The sequence below is a fragment of the Onychostruthus taczanowskii genome, unplaced genomic scaffold (genome assembly GCF_017590055.1).
Source record: "Onychostruthus taczanowskii isolate IOZ18803 unplaced genomic scaffold, ASM1759005v1 scaffold15, whole genome shotgun sequence".
NCBI classification, from domain to species: Eukaryota; Metazoa; Chordata; class Aves; order Passeriformes; family Passeridae; genus Onychostruthus; species Onychostruthus taczanowskii.
In genome coordinates, this window is record NW_024498685.1 from 11420478 (window position 1) to 11438181 (window position 17704).

A 17704-nucleotide genomic window follows, 5' to 3' on the forward strand; every position below is an offset into this window, starting at 1 on the left:
TCAAATTGTTTGGTTTTGTTTTTGTTTTTCCTGGGGACATCATCTGAAGCAAGACTCTTGCTGAGGTGTTTAGAGATGGCCCTGCAGGCTCGCTGGGTGGGATGTGGGGGGAAGACACGACACAGAAGGTGACCTGAGTTCTCTCAGTGTACCCCTGGGCCCGAGTACCTTGTGGGACAGAATGAGCTCTCCATCCCTTGCAGGTTCAGCCCTGTGCCTTGAACATTTGCAGCGCTGTCCACACGAGCACAGGCACAGGGATGTTCTGCCTTGGGTACCTGGGTACCAGCTCCTGCTCCTGCAGCCGCCTCCCGGGGCCGCTCCTCTCCCTGCCCCACCACACGCTCCGGGATGCTGGCGGCAATTCTGTGCCCCGATCCCGGCGGGGCAGGAAAAAAGACACCGGGAAGGGAGGGTGGGGTTGGTTCCGAGCGGCGGTGATGCCTTTTTGCCCTCCGGGGAGCAGCTGCTGGGGGAGAGGGGGGCCGGGGGCAGGGCGGTGCGGGGCGAGGGCGGCTCCCATCATCTCCCATCACCTCCCATCATCTCCCAACCCTCGCCTTCCGCCGGGGGCTGCTGCGCTCCCGGATCGCCCAAACTCCTGGGAGGGGAGACACCACCCGCCGTCGCCTCCTCTTCCTCCTCCTCCTCCCCTCCCCGCCGCAAACCCCAAATAAAAAGGGGCGGGGGGCGGCAGGATGCGCCGCTCGGAGGGGAGGTCGGCGCCGCCGCCGGCCGCCTGATGCTGCCGCAATTCGCCATTGCCGGGCACGGCTCGGAGCCGAGCGGAGGGAGGCGGGGGGCAGAGCCGGGGGTCCCGGGGGCAGAGGAGCAGCAGCCCCCCCTGCCCGGCCGCCCCCGCAGGCCGCCGCCGCCGCCCTCCCCGATGCCCGAGCGCCGCCGGCGGGGGGCCCCGGGGGCCCGCTCCTGTCTCCTCTGGCTCTTTGTGTTGCTGAAGGTAAGCGCCGGGGAAGGGAGGGCTGCGGGGCCGGAGCATCCTCCTTTGTGTGCCGGCCCGGTGCCGCGCTGTCCCCGCTTTGTGCTCCGCGGGAGCAGCCCTGCCCCGGGGAAAGGTGCGCTCCCTCCGTGTCCCGCGTCCCCCCGAAAGCAGCGGCAGCCCGAGGGAGTGGGATCGGAGCTGAGCCCCGTCCTCCGGCCGGTTTTGGGGAGCTGCGCTGTCCTTCAGCACCGCCCGCTCCTCGGAGCGCTCGCACCTTTACCCCGGCGGAATCCGCTGGTGAGGATGCCGCTAACAAAGGGGAGGCTGCAGGATCGCGCTGGGTTTGTCAGCAGCTCTTTTCTGATCGGCGCCGTGCTGTGTTTCAAGCCCAGCCTGTCTTCTCGGCAGGTTAATTTTTCAAAGTTCCGCCTCATGCCGCAAGCTTGGTTTCGCACGGCGTTGTTCATCTCCGCTCTTTAGCTCGTCTCGCGGTTTATTAAGCGTGTTTAATATGCTTCGTGTAACTTGTGGAAGAAAATGTATGTAGTGCCCAGGTGAATACTGCTGGCTGCAAATGTCATTGCCCTAAAGAACAGGGCTCAGCGCTGCTAAAAACTTTGTTGTATATTTGTCAGTCACTGTTAAGCAGAGCTCTGCAGCTAAGGACCTGACCTTTCAGAGCCTTATAAATGTAAATGTTCTGTGGAAATCATCAGGGCTCCCTGTGTGAATAAGAGTTTGCAGGATCATGTCCTAGAACAGCAGTGGTGTCGCTTCTAAAATTGACATTGCATTGACAGAACTATTTAAAGGGAAGCTTTCACAGCATCTGTTCACATATAGTAGTCAACTGTCAGCTGTCTCATTTTCATAACTGCTGAAACATACATTTATGCAAGATAAAATGCTAATATGCAGACAAAATTTTGTTCCATGGAGTGTGTAGTTTATAAAAAAAAATAAAAAGTACAGTAAGTCTGTGGATGTTATGGCCCAGTAGAAAGATGAAGTTTCTATTTTTTTCATGAACATAGAAGTGTACACAGTTTTAAGTAGCTGTTTTATCCCACAATCAGAGAATGTACATTACTCTATGTCTTAGCTTAAAAACAAAAAAACAAAAAAAAAAAACAAAAAAAAAAATAATCAGAGAATGCACATTACTCTATGTCCTAGCTTTAAAAAAAAAAAAAAAAAAAAAAAAAACAAAAAAAAAAATTAAGGTGCTTATGTGCTGTATTTTGTTGGCTTTCATTTATTTTTTTAACTAGCATTGCTGTAGTAAAGCCAGACAGAAAATAGGTAGTTTAAATCTTTTTTTTTTAACTAGCATTGCTGTAGTAAAGCCAGACAGAAAATAGATAGTTTAAATCTGTATGAAATTAATAATAAATCAGAAGTAATTGGGTAAGGTTTGAAGGTAGCCAAGGGCCCAGGTTTTCATTCTGATGGAAAATAACCATCACTTCTCAGCTGAGTAAACCTGGGACTGGCAGGACAAAGTAGTTTAAATCTGTATGAAATGAATAATAAATCTGAAGTAAAAAGGTAGCCAAGGGCCCAGGTTTTCATTCTGATGGAAAATAACCATCACTTCTCAGCTGAGTAAACCTGGGACTGGCAGGACAAAGAAAGCTGATGAGCATTAGCAGAATTTTGTAGAGTAAGAGAAGGTAAAGCTGCAGCTTCAGATAGAGGTGCGTCTGTATCTCTCTGTGTGACTGGATTATGACTTTGGTTGGATGGCAAGCCCACTGTAATTAGTTCTCTTTGTATTGGTATTGAACTCTACAATAAGAGAAATGAGACTTCAGGAGATAGTCAAAGTAAATCTGGTTACAGGAGAGAAGTTGGGGGAGCAAGAACAGTTTTTGTTTCAGATCACCACAACAGAACCATTTTCCTGAGCCTGATATGCACTGAATACTCTTCAAGGTCTGTGTAATTTTTTTCAGTGACAAATAATTGAAAAGAACTCATTTCAAAGCAAGGCTTTTCCCCAGTTTTGCTCTTGTTTAGTTCCACCAACCTGTTGAAGCAATACTAAGATTAAGCAGACTCGATTTATTAAATTGGTGCTTCACCTGGAAGTTAATCTCATTGAGAAAGCAGTGGCATTGAACTGATGAATCTGAAGACAGGCAAAACTGATGTCTGTGTGCTTGCTGTTTCAGTGTTAGCAGCCCAAATGTCACTTGCTAAGCTGAATCTGCTTGATGTGGCCTTGATGCCCATCTGGCAATTTGTAAAATCATCAGCAGACTTTGCAAAGTGATAAAGCTGCTCAAAGCACATTTTCCCTTGTCTTCCAATTGTCATTATTTCGTGGTTTGAAGTAATAGTGCCAGCTTATTCCATCTCCTGATGCTCTCTGGGGCTGCTGGAAGGGTCAGTGACACATGGGACGTTGCCCACTGCATGCCATGTGCCAGATATGGTTGCCCATGGGCTAGTAAGGTGTAGTTCCTTCTTTCACATTGTGATGTGGATGCTTTCCGTGCCCCAGGGTAGGAGCACAGTATTATTTCTGAAAATACATCAAATGAATCTTTACCATTCTCCTTCTTTAGCAGTTTTTTTGTGTGATGTCTAATTTAGAAATTGGCTGAAGAAAGGCATTGTGTGAGAGCTCAGACATCAGGATGGATTCACAGTGCTTGTGAGAGGAGCAGGGCTGTGGGTTTTGCTTCAGAGAAGACTCCAACCATGCTGCTGTAGGAATCTCTTAAAATATTGCCATTTTGCAGTGGGTCTGTGTTCTCTGTTAGTGTTTCAGTCAGAATGGCTGGCAGGCAGAGTCTTCAGCAGCTTGCTCTGTAATCATCTCATTTTGGCGTGGCAAAGGCAGGGCTGAGCACAGCCCAAAGGAAAAGCTGTATTTCAGCTAAATAAATGAGAATAAAAACTAGACACATTCCCTCATTCCAGTCACTGATGTTATGTTTCCCATCCTTTTTAACTGCAACCCAGCAGCCTTCCTTTAGTCATGACTGCACTGAGCTCTGGCCAGCTGAAGTTCTGCTCTGGATGATGTCTCTGATGCATCAGGTGTCCCATGCTGCTGGTGGTTTGCACCTGAGAGCATTAAGGTTGCTTTGTTGAATTATTTCTGAGGGAGAAGGTAAAGCTTAATTAGAAGACAAAAGCATCTTGAACAAGCCAAACCTGATGCTGGGACATTGTTTACCATCTGTTCCACCTCCAAGATGTTCTGAGCAAGGCTGTCAGTAGGAAATAATGAGAAAACTGGTTGTCACAGTGCTTCCATGTCTGGGCTAAATAGGAGTGATGACACTCTTCAGGAAAATTTTCTAGAAGTAAAATAATGCATCTCTTATTTCCAGGACACTGAGGTCTTTGAATATATATGAGGTCTTTGTGTATGTGTCGGTCTTATATAAACTCTTCATTTAAATCAGTCACACCCTCTTTCTTTCTCTTAGCAAGGACAACTTTTTGTGTCTAGCAGGGCAGAATGTTTTGCAATACTGCATTAGTTTTTGTAGCTGGCATCATAGTGAACTCTCAGCTCAGGTTTACATGGACCAAGACATTCAAAGAGACTGTAAGACTTCACTCAACCTTACCCAGCAAAGGAAATCTGTTTCCAGTGGTGTGATTTTCAAGAATATCTACATCTTCAGTTAATAATCTGAAGAAAAAGCCTTACCATTAGGGTGCTGCCTTTTCCTGCAGGAAAAACCTTTTTAAGAGAGAGGCTGATTTCACAGCTGAGAGCCCCAGTGTGTCACTGCTGTTTCCTCCTGCTGGGAAAGGCAATGAATGGATAATTTGAATTTTTGTTATGGAGTCCTTTTGGCAACTCTTCTCTCTCTGAGAAATGGTGGCTGAAGCTCTTGTTGAGACAAGTTTTGGCTTCTTTCTTCATGGTCGTGTTCTACTAGTGTCAAAATAAAATAAAGAAAGACCCAAACCTACCTTGCCAGCTCATTTTTGTTTGCAAAACAAATGTAAAGGTTCCTTATGATGGTTTCAGACCCAGAGGTAAAAGTCTTTTCTTCCTACCAGTACTCTGGGACTGTATGGGAGAAAAAAGATCCTCCCAGGAAAAACGAAGACTTTCCTTTTTAAAAAAGCTAATTATGAATAGTCACCCTCAGCTCAAAACTTCCACAAGTCAGGTTCTCTCTCTTTTCTTCATTTTCATGGATAATATCTGGATCAGGGTGATTCTGGAGGGCAGAGACAAAGAAGAGGCTGCTTGTGCCAAGTCATGTTTACGGAACTGCAGCAGGCACTTGCAAACCCCTCTCTGCCAGTGAAATAAGAATCTTCCATTACCCTCTGGCAGATTTCCTCGTGATGAAATGACAGTGGAGCGTTGAGAAAAGATCTTCCATGCCTGCAGGAGTTATGAGCCCCAGCCTCAGGTTGCACAGGGTCAGTAAGGCAATTTCTAGGCTGTGTCACCTCGGTCAGAAGCTGCGCTCAGGGGTGATCCCTCATCCAGGCTGGGATGGGCTGTGCTGGATGCAGATTACCTGTGGTGATTCCCGGGCAATTCATTAAAGGGCTCCTGGGCAGTGCTGGCTGAACTTGAGAATCCCACTAATCTCTGCATTTCTGCTGTCACAACACAGAGCAATCCAGGCAGATCATGAAATGACCTTACAGAGCTTCAGAATGAATGCTAAACTGAGCAGAGCCTTGTGTAAATCCATCTTGAGACTTATTTTACCAGACAGTCTCAGCTCTGGGGAAGGGAGCATTTTTTTTTACTTAGGCATATGAGTCAGGACAATAAATGTCAAAAAAGAAACCTTTGGAAATAGGTCTATTTGCTGAAGAAGTTAGAAGACTCATTGCTTTGATTCTAAGTGTTCTTTAAAATTATTTGCCTTTTTCATTGGAGAAGTATGCATTGTCACCCTGAGCACTCTTATCTTCTAGTAAATTAATGATTCCAGTTTTGTCACTCAAGGTTTTAAAGATTCTATTCTCTATACAAAACTGAGTCGGTTGCAACATCAAGAAAAAAACTTTAATAAATATTAAGGATATTCTGAAATTAAAATCTTTACACAGACTCGAGTACCTACAAGTGCACTAATATAAATTAAGAGACTGGTTTATTAAATGTTTTGCACATGAAAGTTGCAACTTCCTTTTTTTTTTCTTATTAAATTTCTATCAATGTAGAGTTGAAAAGGGGAAAATCTTTGAGACAAATGTGGCAACATATGCTAGCTGCCACATATGGAGTATAACAGATGAACAGAGAATGGGAAATACTCGAAAGAGAAAGGTTACCTTGCTTTTCTCAGCACTCTGCAATCTCAAATGTACGGCAGCCAGTGAAGGGAGCAACTCCTAGGGAAGGTGTTTGCCATCTTTACAGCAAGCCAAACATGATGCATTCCATTTCTGGAACCCCCTCATTCCTGTGCTGGGAAATTACGGTGGCTTTTAGAGGGAGTTCCAGAAATAAAATGATATGCATGGTGTCTGGCTTGCCATAAAGATAGCACTTTGCATCAGGGCCGTGCTGGAATGAGTGTGGCAAGCTCTGCACTTTCCCTTCTTGTTGAATGCAGGTATTTAGGGAAGAGATGCTTTACAGTAAGTGTGGGTGATGGAAAAGTTGGTGTCACAGCTGACAGCAACAGGGAGGAGAGTTAGCAGAAGTTTTAAGCTTTAAGTGTGCTGCTCTTGAGGTGGTAGCATGGACATGAGAAGAGAATATGTGGGATATTTGAACAGAAAACATAATATTGGAGGTGGCAAAATGTGAGCATGGTATTTAAGCACAGGCATTGAGGAGCTGAATGGAGATAACAAAAGCAAACAACTCTGAGCTATTATTCTATGTCAGCCCACAGATTTACCCTGAGGTAGCTGTTTGGTAGATATGAACCTCTTGGGGGATAAAAACCCTGAATTCCTTTCTAAGTTCTCTGTAAAGACAGATAAGGTTGCCTGTCAGTCTACACAGCTGTGATTTTGAAGTGATTTGGCCTCAGCACTTTTCTCAGTTGTTGAGGCAAGGGCCTTCTTGCCTTGTCAGAAGGGTTTCAACAACTGCAGCTCTTTTGTGTGCTATAAACCTGCAGGTCCTCAGGTTAGCTGTGTTGATTTCCAGCTATATCACATGAGGTCTTTGGAGTAAAAGATGTAGGTCCCAGTCATTAATTTGTCAATCTGATCAGCAACTCCTTCAAGTTTAAGGATTTTCAATAATTTCCTTGTCACATCCCCTAGAATCAGCTATGGAGGGGCTGTTCTTCAATGCTGGGAGGAGCCCCCAAAGCAGGCAGACAGTCCCAATTGTCTGAGTCCCTTTGTAATTTGCTTTCTGTCTTTTTTGTGCAGTTTGCTTTCTGTCTTTTATCTGAACCACAGCTATTCTGGATCATTTCCTATTTGTTCATATGGAAGTCATTTGAACATGGGAAATCTTCACTCCTCACTGATCTATTAAATGGGAAGGAATGGCTTCATTCCACTTAGAAACAGCGAAGAAATGTTGAATTTGAGCAAAAAAGGCCAACAAAACACTGGAAAAACCCACACACACCCAAAGCCCCAACATCTATTACCTGCGGTGAAGAACAGTAGAGAGAATTGGGGAGAAAAAGAAAAAACACATGGAAAGAATGCTAATTAGTGTTTTCCTAAAGCACTGCAAGGCAGATTTAATGAAAAAAATGATCATTTTCCCAGAGCAATGAAATGAATTTATTTATTATTTGCTCAGCACTGCTGTGTCTAGCTTTGTTCTGTATGCAAAATACCTGCAGAGTGTGGAAGATAGACACATCAAAATAAGGATGCTCTAGATAACTTAGAAATGATTATCATATATGCCAGGGGCTGGTATTCTCCAAGGGCTAGTATACCTTCCAAACAGAAGTCACAATTGTTTCCCCCAGGAGCTGAGCAGAGGGTTGTTGTTGTTTGTTACTTGTTCTTTTTTTAAATTTGGTATTGATTTCTACAGGATGTTGTTCTTCAGAGCTCCTGGACATTTACATCAGTTTAAAACATCAAAAATAATTAATAATCAATGTGGCTTTAATCCCTTCAAAGAGAACCCATTAACCTACAAAAAAAATGCTCTAGCTCACAATAGTTTCATGAAAGTGACTGTAAGCAGGGCAAGAGATCAAAGAGAGAAACATCACTCAGATATTTTCCTTTTTCAAAGAGAACTTGTATTTGAAACAGAGAACATAGCTAATATTTTATTGTAGTCAACTTACTGTAAATTAGGAGGTTTGGGGGTTTTAAAAATAATTTTCTTTCTCTAGCTTGCCTGCCTAATCTTGTACTGGTATTTTCTTGAGTCATCAGTGTCTGCTTCTGAGGAAAAGATGATGATGTCACAAAATCAATATCAGAGGATCCTATACTGTAATCCCTTTTCAGGGAAGTCCATTAAATCAATGCCTCTCCTTCTGTGAGTAATGACTGTAGAATGAAGCCCTCTAATTTCGCTGTGTGAAGGAATAAGCAGATGGGATGGGATTTTACATAATTAGCTAGCAGTTATTAAATACAACAAGAAAAATTATGATGTTTTCTGAAATTGAAATGAATACCTAGTGAATATCTAAGTGTATTTCAAAATGATCTCTGGTATAAAATTACTTCTGAGTCGCATTGCAAAAAAATGTTTTGCAAAAAAGCTGAAAAGGCTTTTTTATTTTCAAACCTTTTGAAGACTTACTCAGGACTCCATGGGCTTCGAAGCCCCATAAGGTTTCCTTAAGCAGCATTGGGGGAAATCATGAAAACTACAGAATGATATCACCAGCATTTCACTGGAATTGGGGCACTCTGGGAACAGGGACCATAGCTTTGCCACCTCACCTGTTGTTTATGCGCAGCATCAATGTCTGTTAGCTGGAACCAGAACTGACGGGTTTCCTCTAATTCTTAGGAGCTATCAGAGAGTCTACTGTGCTTCTGGGAACGGCTCCAAAGTCCGAGTGAAGTCAATGGGTGTTTTTATGCTGCTTTTAAAGGGCTCTGGAGCAGGCTGCGGCGGGCAGGCTGCAGTCCCAGCCGGGGGATGCTGCGAGCACAGAGCCAGCGGTGACGGCGAGCTGGCCCTGGGCTCGCTGCAGTGCCAGCAGCACGAACAGCGTGGGTTTGGTTTTCAGAATCTGAGACTCTGATGGCTTAAAGAGACTCCCCACCAGATCAAATTCTTGTTTATTATTGGCAGGAGGTGGGGTATTGTAATCCACAGGTGAAGCCAGTGTAGGAATTTACTAATTCTGCTCTGGGGTGCTTTTTTGCAGACAGAGCCATCAATCTCTCTTCCTCTTCCTCTGTTTCTTCCTCTGCAAAAATAAGATCTCACATTTAAGGGCATTTCAAGCAGCAGCTCCTGTTGCTGGCATTGCAGCATTAGCACAGATACGTGGAGGTATGGAAACCAAATTCTGCGTCAATATCAGATACTTGTACCTGGATCTGAAAAATCTGGCTGCTCCCTGCTTCTTTAATCATGACACCAAAATCCAGTGACCATCTGTGGCCTTTGAGTTTCAGAACATAACCTCTCATCCTGCTCAGCTCGGGTACAATTGGAGCACAGCTATTATTTCTCAGACACTTCCACTTACACCACTGCAGCTAACTAGAGACTAGGTGTGATAAAACAGATGGAAATAACAGTTCAAAATACACTTCTGCAGCTGACTAGAGACTGCCATAGGTGTGATAAAACAGATGGAAATAACAGTTCAAAATACACTTATTTCAAATGAAGGAATGAACCAAATTTTGATAATTAATTTAAGATTGGTGCCTGGAATAATTATTTTCTAATGGACACATGCACAGCCAGTGATTCCAAGTTCCATATTGAGTAGGAGAGCTTGGAGGAACTCATGGCGAAGTCAAACTCCTTGAATTCTTTCCATGATGAAAAGTGGATGTGCTCTTAGATGTCCATGCAGAGTGATTGTAGAGATTAACCGAGCACTGTCTGTTTCTGCACTGACATATTTCTGTTTAAAACTTTAGGATTAGAGGGCTGCACTGTCAGAAGGAATTGACAATAGCAGTAAATAAATAGTTTTGGCCCTTTGACTATAGTGCTTCACAACAGCTTTAAATGGGATCTATATCATTATTTACTCAATATTGTAAATAATCTTTAAAAATATTATATTTAGGTTTTGGTGGTTTAAAAAATATTTAGTCATCAACGAACTGAACTTTGCAGCATCGTTTTTGCAAAGTATTGTGACAACCAAATACCGTGCAGCCACTGTCACCCTGACTGGTGGGATGGGGAGGAGAATCAGAAAAAAAAGTGTGGATTGAGATAAGAAAAGCTGATGTATGGGCACGGAGCTCTAAGCATTGAGTCACAGCCTAACTGCCAGACACCAGCTTTTCCAGGTAGGCATTACTGCACAAGGTGATGGACAGCCCAAATCAGGATGTCAGTAGGTGTCCAGGTGGAGGAAACTAATTCTGGAATGTGTGTTGCATGAGGGCTCAGCTTGGAGCAGAGCCACAGTGCCTTCCCCGTGGCCTCAGCAGGAGGATGGTGTGACTGGAACAGTTGCAGGTGACATTATTTCAAGCACAAATGAAACACGTTCGTGAACACGATGAGGTTAGGAGATAAAATGAAAAAGAAGCAGAAGCGTTTTGGAATGTGCCAGAGCATATCTAGCCAGCTTTGTCTGTTCCTGTTATGTACAAGGTTATTTTTGCATCCCTTCTGCATTTGGTAGCTCATCTTTAACGAAGACGTGACCTGTTTGGAGATTGGCTTTTAGTAATGATATCTTGTAATGATTGTATGGCATCAGCTGCTTGTTGTCAATATATACTGTGAGCAAAAGTCATCTACTGATTAGAACATTTCCATTCTTTAGCTGAAACATTTTTATTTCTTTCTCCCCTCCCTGGAGGGAGGGATTTATTTCCATTATGAGCGCTGGTTGTGTGATTAAAGCATGTGAGAGCTCCTGGACTATCACAGGTATCTACTTGTTTATCCTTCTAGCTGGCTTTAAGCTGATATTTCTCACTCCGTGGCAGAGCTGGAAGGGTGTAGAGGGCAGCTGCAGCACGTGGGGAAGGGGGGAGGCAAGAGATTGCAGGGGGGGTGTTGAGAAAGCAGGCTCTTCAGGATTGTCCCCTGGCTGTCATCAAAAGGACAAAGAATGTGGTGGGGAGGAGGGGTTGTGTGCCTCTCAGAGGGTCAGGGACACGTGGAACAGTTTAGGGTTGTAGAGTGATTTAGGCTGGAAGGGATGTCTGGAGAGCATCTGCTCTGAGCCTGTGCCCTGTCCTGATCATTTGTGAGGATGGAGAAGTCACCACCTCTCTGGACAGCTTCTCAGGAGCCTGCAGGAGAGGAATGACAGCCAATTAAGTCCTTTTAAAGATCATGAATTGGGCCACAAAGGGTTATGAAATTTTTATTAACCTGACTGTTCTGTTTTGCAAATTCATTTTAAAATAATCTGGGCTACTTTCCTTTGTAGAATATCAAACTCTGGGTTACACTCATAAGCTTTATGCTGAACTCTGCTTGTTTTTGTGCATTTATCAGTGCCTTGAAGCTTGAGCTTTAAATATTATATCAAGGATAAAATTTTTAGAGCTGCCAGTGTTAGAATGCACCTTAATTATCACTTAAGCTTTCTGCAGAGTCAGGCAGGTATCTGCCATCACTGCACATTCACTTCACAGCTTCAGAATTCTCAAGGAGGTTTTTTGATTTCTTTTCCCCCTTTTTTTTCTTTTTTCTTTTATTTTCCCCTCCATTTTTTTCCCTCCTCTTCTGAGTTACACTTCTGGGAGAACTATGACTTCATCTATTTTACAAGCTTAGTTCTTAGGCATGCAGGAAACCATTAAAATCTCCCCGAGGGGATTTTTGGGAGCAATATGAGTTAAATGCTCTGGGTGTAGGACTGGCCTCTGTCCTGGCAGTGCTGGAACAGAGGAACCTGTCATCACAGCACCCAGCTACCAAAATTTGTATAAATCAAGGTGGTGAAATCCATGTCTCAAGGGAATATGTGGAATTTTTTCTGAAAATTTCTCTTAAACTTTTTGTTTTGATAACCAAAGCACTGCTCCCAAAATCAATCAAAGATTACAGGGACTCAGCTTAATGAGCTCCAAAGGAACAGTTTGGGCTGTGATTACAGCTTCTGTTCCCTGACGCTGCATTGTACTCTGCATTTTATTCCTAATGATTTATAATGTTGGAGGGGAGGATGAGTTCAGGAATTTCTTTTTTTTTTTTTCATTTCACAGATTTTTGCCTTGAAGTTATGTTAGCTCATACTTTTAACTGCTTACTTGTCCATGATAGAATACAGATTTCTGGGTTTTAACTACAGGATATGGAATAGAATAAAAAACCCCAAACTTCCCTCCCCCCCTTTCCCACCACCCCCCAAAAAGAAAAAAAAACCCAACAAAATACCAAAAAAGCCCCCAAACCCCATCAAAATCCCTGAAAAAACCCAAACAAAAAACCTCTCCAAGTTTAAAAAGCCCCTAAGATGGTGGTTGCCCTGTGGCCCTTTCATCTTCCAGCCCTCTTCCCTGAACCTTGATTTGCAAGCAACATCACCTTAAAAAAGCCTTATTCTTGTGTCTTTATAAAGTCAGATCTTCCAGTGAATAACACAAAATCCTTTCTTACAGTTCAAAACACTATTAAAAAAATCTCACAATTTCATCTGTTAGAGCAACAAAGTGATGCTTTTCCCCTGGAGAATCTACAAGGCCAGTTTTAATTTATTTTGGAAAAGAAAGAGTATTCTGCAGAATGCGTTTACCATTTTTGTGAACTAAAAGGTGTCAGCAGAGAGTGAGGATACCTTGGAGAGCAGAGCTTACACAGAAGGACGTGAGTTTGCAGGGAAAAACTCTGTAAACTCTGGTCTGTATATTTAACAGAAAAGAAATAGGTGGGATTTTGAATGGACAGGTGATGAACCACATCAGCTGTGTGGTTTCAGAAAGTTTGGTCCTGTAATCCCAACTCTTTTTCAAAGCCAGGCTTAGCTATGCTGAGCTCTGCACAGGGAGGGTGGTGTGGAGGACCTTGGACACAGCCAGGCTGGAGAGGGGCTGGGAGCACAAACCCTGTGAGGAACCCCTGAGGGAGCTGGGGGTGCTCACCTGGAGAAGAGGAGACTCAGGGGTGACATTATTACATGACTTATACCTTTCAACCCCTGGAAGGTGCTGTGCTCAGCTGGGGCTGGGCTCCTTCTCCAGGCAGCACTGACAGAACCAGAGCACACAGCCTCTAGCTGCACCAAGGGAAACACAGGTTGGATATTAGGAAAAATTTTTTTCACAGGAAGAGTGATAAAGTTCTGGAATGGCTGCCCGGGGAGGTGGTGGAATCACCATCCCTGGGTGTGTTTAACAAAGCCTGGATGTGGCACTGGGTGCCAGGGTTCACTTGAGGTGTTGGGGCTGGGTTGGATTCAATGATCTTTAAGGTCTCTCCCAACCCAGTGATTCTTTGAGGAGGAGACCTCGAGGTTCCCTCATTCCCTGAGTGCCCAGCAGAGCTCAGGGAAAGGGCTCCAGGCTGGAGCAGCTGTGCTGCAGAGCCCCTTGGCTGCAGCACGATTGCAATGCATGATTTCAGTTGGTATTAATCATTTGGAAGGCTTATAGGTTATTAACACAGGAATTCCCTGTGGATGCAGGAGATTCATGCTGCTTCTGCTTTTCCACAGCATGTTGGGGTTTTTTTCTGGTCTTTTGCAAGTTTAAAGAACAAAGTCTAGAGGTGCCAGAGGATGGCTGGGGTTGTACAAAACTTTTCTAGTTTTGTCCAGAACACTCCACCCTGCAGTGAGAGGGATTGCTGGATGCCCAGGGTGAAGTTTTGCAATGGTAATGGAATGTAATTTTTGCATGAGGAGATGAGCCCCAGCCTGTGTGAGGGGAAGCAGATGGAGTGCAGAGATGTGCCTGCATCCTGCACCCAGCGATGCACGTGCTGAGTGAAGAAGGCTGATAGAGGAGAAGAGGAGTGTCCCCTTCTGCCCCCTGATAAATCCATCTCTGTGCTGTCAGAAATGGCTGTGAAATGGGAGTGCTGTGATTTTTCTCTGCAGAAACGGTCCAGTCACATTTATCTCTTTCCCTCTTTGCATATTGGCACACTCTTTCTCTGTGCCTATTTATCCAAAGTCTTTACTTAGAGTGTTGGACTAAAGGTCATATCATTTTTTTTTCTCTCTTTCTCTCCTTTTTTTTTTTTTCTCTCTAGTCCCTCTGTTTCTAGAGATGTCAAGCTGAATAACTGATGATTTCTTCTGATGCCAGAAGGCCTTCATAATATGCATATTAGGGTTTAGTGTATTTTTCTTTTTCTGCATCTCAGTGCTCTCAATTTGTATGCAGAGCCATCCTCTTACCATGAGCTCCTATGCCCAGAGCTGAGGATTATGTTCTTATCCAACATATGTACACAGCCTGAAATGCTAAATCTCAGCTACTAGAGGAACAGAAAGATGTTATGGTTAAAGGAACTGTGTCAAAGCAACCAGTCAGATCAATCTATAAATCATCATGTTTGAGAGGCAAGATAAAGATACACTTTGAATATGTGTCCCCTGACCAGTACTGATTCATAAATTTAAATATTGCTACTCTGACTGGGAGGGATTAAGCAAATATAAGGATTTTATTTAAAATAATAAACCCCAGGTTTTTGGCAGTGATGGAGGAGTCTTTGTGGATGCTGTTTTATGCAGAAAGGGCCAGTTTTTGGTAACCTGTAGCATGGGGACTATGGAAACAGCAGGGCAGTGGCACAGTGAGTGTTCCCTCACCCCCTCAGCCAGCCTTGCTGAGAGACCAGAAGGAATTCCTGCAGGACTGGACCTGGGGATGTCCCTGTTCCATCCTGTCCCCCTGCAGCAGCTCATGTAGGGGGAAAGGAGAGGGCAGAACAACTCATCTGGCTTTGTAGCTGCAGCCTTTTGTACACCCATGGATAAACTGTAGGCTTAGCTGATTTCCAGTTTGTGAAACTGAATTTGAGGGAGAGAGGAGGAACACCTCTGAGGCAGCAGCTTGTTGGAGAGTTTAAAGAAATTTCTAAGAAAGTGAAAAGATTAATATTTTCCTCTTCTTTCCCCTCAGGACTTAAATACTAGATGATTTTTTTTTAATGGACAGTGTGTAAATATTTTATTTATTAATCCTGTGCAAAAAAATACTGTAGAGATTGGGTGTTAGAAGATTTTAGAAGCAAAATAATAATTTGCATTGACTGGCAAACATTATTTTAATAGTTTTTGCTATGATAGAGAAGCCTAAGAAGCGTCCCAGCAAATATTTCTATTCTCCAGAAAGAGCACTTCAGTTCTAAGCTTTCAGCCGTCTCTAAAGAAAAAAGGAGGCAGGGGCAGTCAGTCGAGGAAAATTCAACAACTAACAACCACTTGAAGTTATCTGCAAATAATTGCAAGTGACTGAGATCTGTATTTTTCCAAGAAGAAAATGCTATCCCGTTTTTCCCATTTATCCTCTCCAGTGTTTGTCCCCTTGCTATTACTCCCTTGGCCTCTTTCCTCTCCAGCCCAATTCTTCCCTTTCTGCTTCACTTGCCACCCCTGAATCTCCTCCATCTGCACTTAACCCTGCTCGAGTCCCTTCGGCTCCCACCCACCCTCCTCACATACCCTGTGCAACCTCATTTCTCCAGTATTTTGCTTTTAGCTTCCCTGTGGAGTGGTGTTTCTCCAGCAAACATTTTGGGATTGCAGCTCTGTAACAATCAAAGCAAAGGCTCCTCTGCACACACCGTTTGCAGTCTTTTAGCTCCACAGTTAACTTCCAGAGGAATGCTAAATAGTCACAAAAAGACTGTGATTACATGAAAAGACTATTTTAGTGAAGATAGCTGTTATTCAAATAGAGATCATATTAGGGGGGGGGAAAAAAAGGGCCAATTACCGAGCTTTGTCACCTACACTGTGAATTCAAATGAGCTTCATCCAAAGCCGCGTGTTTACACTGATTTTTAGCAAAAGTAACTAAAGCCTGTGACTTTCAGCTCAGCTGGCTCTGGGATACCAGCACAGAAGCAACACACAGCTTGATATACGCTGCTGTAAAATATATTTATATCTATTAATGAACCTTTCCCCCACAAATTAAAAAATTATTTTTATTCTCCCCCCACTACCTTCACCTTTTCATGTGAGACATTTAATGCAAGCTTGTTTGGGTACTTTGTCTGAAATGTATATACAGGTTAATATACACTACTGTAAAATAGAAATATATCTATAAACGAACCTTTTTCCCCCAAATTAAAAATTATTACTTCCTTAGAAATATGTGGTCAATTGTCCTAGAAATATTGTGCTATAATCTTAGAAGACTGGGAGCTCCAAGCCTTTTGAAGACCTTAAAATTTATTTTTATTCTGCCCCCCACCCCCCCCTTCACTTTTTCATGTGAAACATTTAATGCAAGTTTGTTTGGGTACTTTTGTCTGTCTGAATTATATATGTTTCTTCCATACTCTAAGCTTTCTGGTAGATAAGTTGGTTCTACTCTACACCAGAACAGGTTGGTGGCCCATAAAATAGATTTTCTAGGACCACTGCTGTGGTTATATGGTTTATATCAAGGCCCTCCCTAAGTTCTAAGCCCACCATTACTAACAATAGTGGGGCTCCCACATGACACAGAGGAATTTGATTAATTCCATTATTAGCAGGTTGGGATGCTTTCCCTGAAAGGTGAATCACCTTGCTTGTGAATATCACTGTTTTAAGTTCTTACACTTTTTTTGCTAGAAAACCAGTCACTCTGGGGCCAACCAGCAAGCCTCAGGTGGTTCTGCAGATGTTTCCTCTTCTTCCTTGCAGGAATTCTGTCAGGGCACATTTAGATGACTTCAGAAGCCTTCCTCAGTTTGTGTCTGATGGCCAGAGCAAGTTGGGGACTGCTCTTGGGAGCTACTGAGCCACAGGGCCAGCCTGCTGAGAGTGCTGGAATTGCTGTGCACGTGCAGAACGGCTTGGAGCTAAGAGAAAAGTGTTGCCTTTATGCTTCTGAAGGTGTTAGGAAGAACTGCAAATGCCTTCAGAGACATCTGCCTGTGTGTTTCTGTAGAAACGCAGCAGTTTGGTTTCCTTAATGTCACACGAACATCATCAGAGGTGGAGCAGCGAGGCAGGAGCCAAGAAATTTGTGAGGAAAGGATGCTGGGACTGCTGCCTTTTGTGTCCTGTAGCACATTTCCTGGATCATCTTTGTTAACGGGGGACAAGGGCAGACAGTAGAAATGGCCAAAGTTTTGGTGAAGGCCAGATCACTTTTAATCACGGGAGTTCAGTTGCCTTCTGGCCATCTCCAGAAATGATTTGTCATTAAGCAAGACTGTACATCTCAGCTGTCACTTGAAATAGGGTCTGGAATTGAAGTACATTCAAAGCATTTACCACTATTAAGCAGAGGAAGTGACCTGAAATGGAAGCATTGACTTGGTCAGCAAACCAATTACTGTTGTAAAACCTTGCTTGACTTTGTTTTGGTAAACTGCAGTTCTGCACTGGAGGTGGATATTTTTAGGTTTTTACTTCAATAGGAGTTTCTGCTGAACTGGAAGCATCTCAGCAGATTAGCATGGGACAAAGGATAATTAAATCCTGGCACCTAAAGAAGCTGAGGGGTAGAGAGTATTCACAGTGGTGTTCACATATTTGCTCATGTCTATCTCATTTCCACAGCAAAATGAAAATTAACAGTGCAGTGTTTCAATGATTCCAT

General features: G+C 43.5%; 1 protein-coding gene across 1 annotated transcript in view; it reads left to right on the forward strand.

Annotated features, from left to right (window-relative positions):
* The first annotated feature begins 742 nt into the window (after positions 1–742).
* Positions 743–17704, forward strand: part of PTPRO (protein tyrosine phosphatase receptor type O) — a 145738-nt gene continuing 128776 nt past the window's right edge. Inside the window, exon 1 of the mRNA XM_041398668.1 lies at positions 743–958. Within this exon, the coding sequence (XP_041254602.1) occupies positions 743–958 (216 nt within the window). The remainder of the gene's footprint in view (positions 959–17704) is intronic.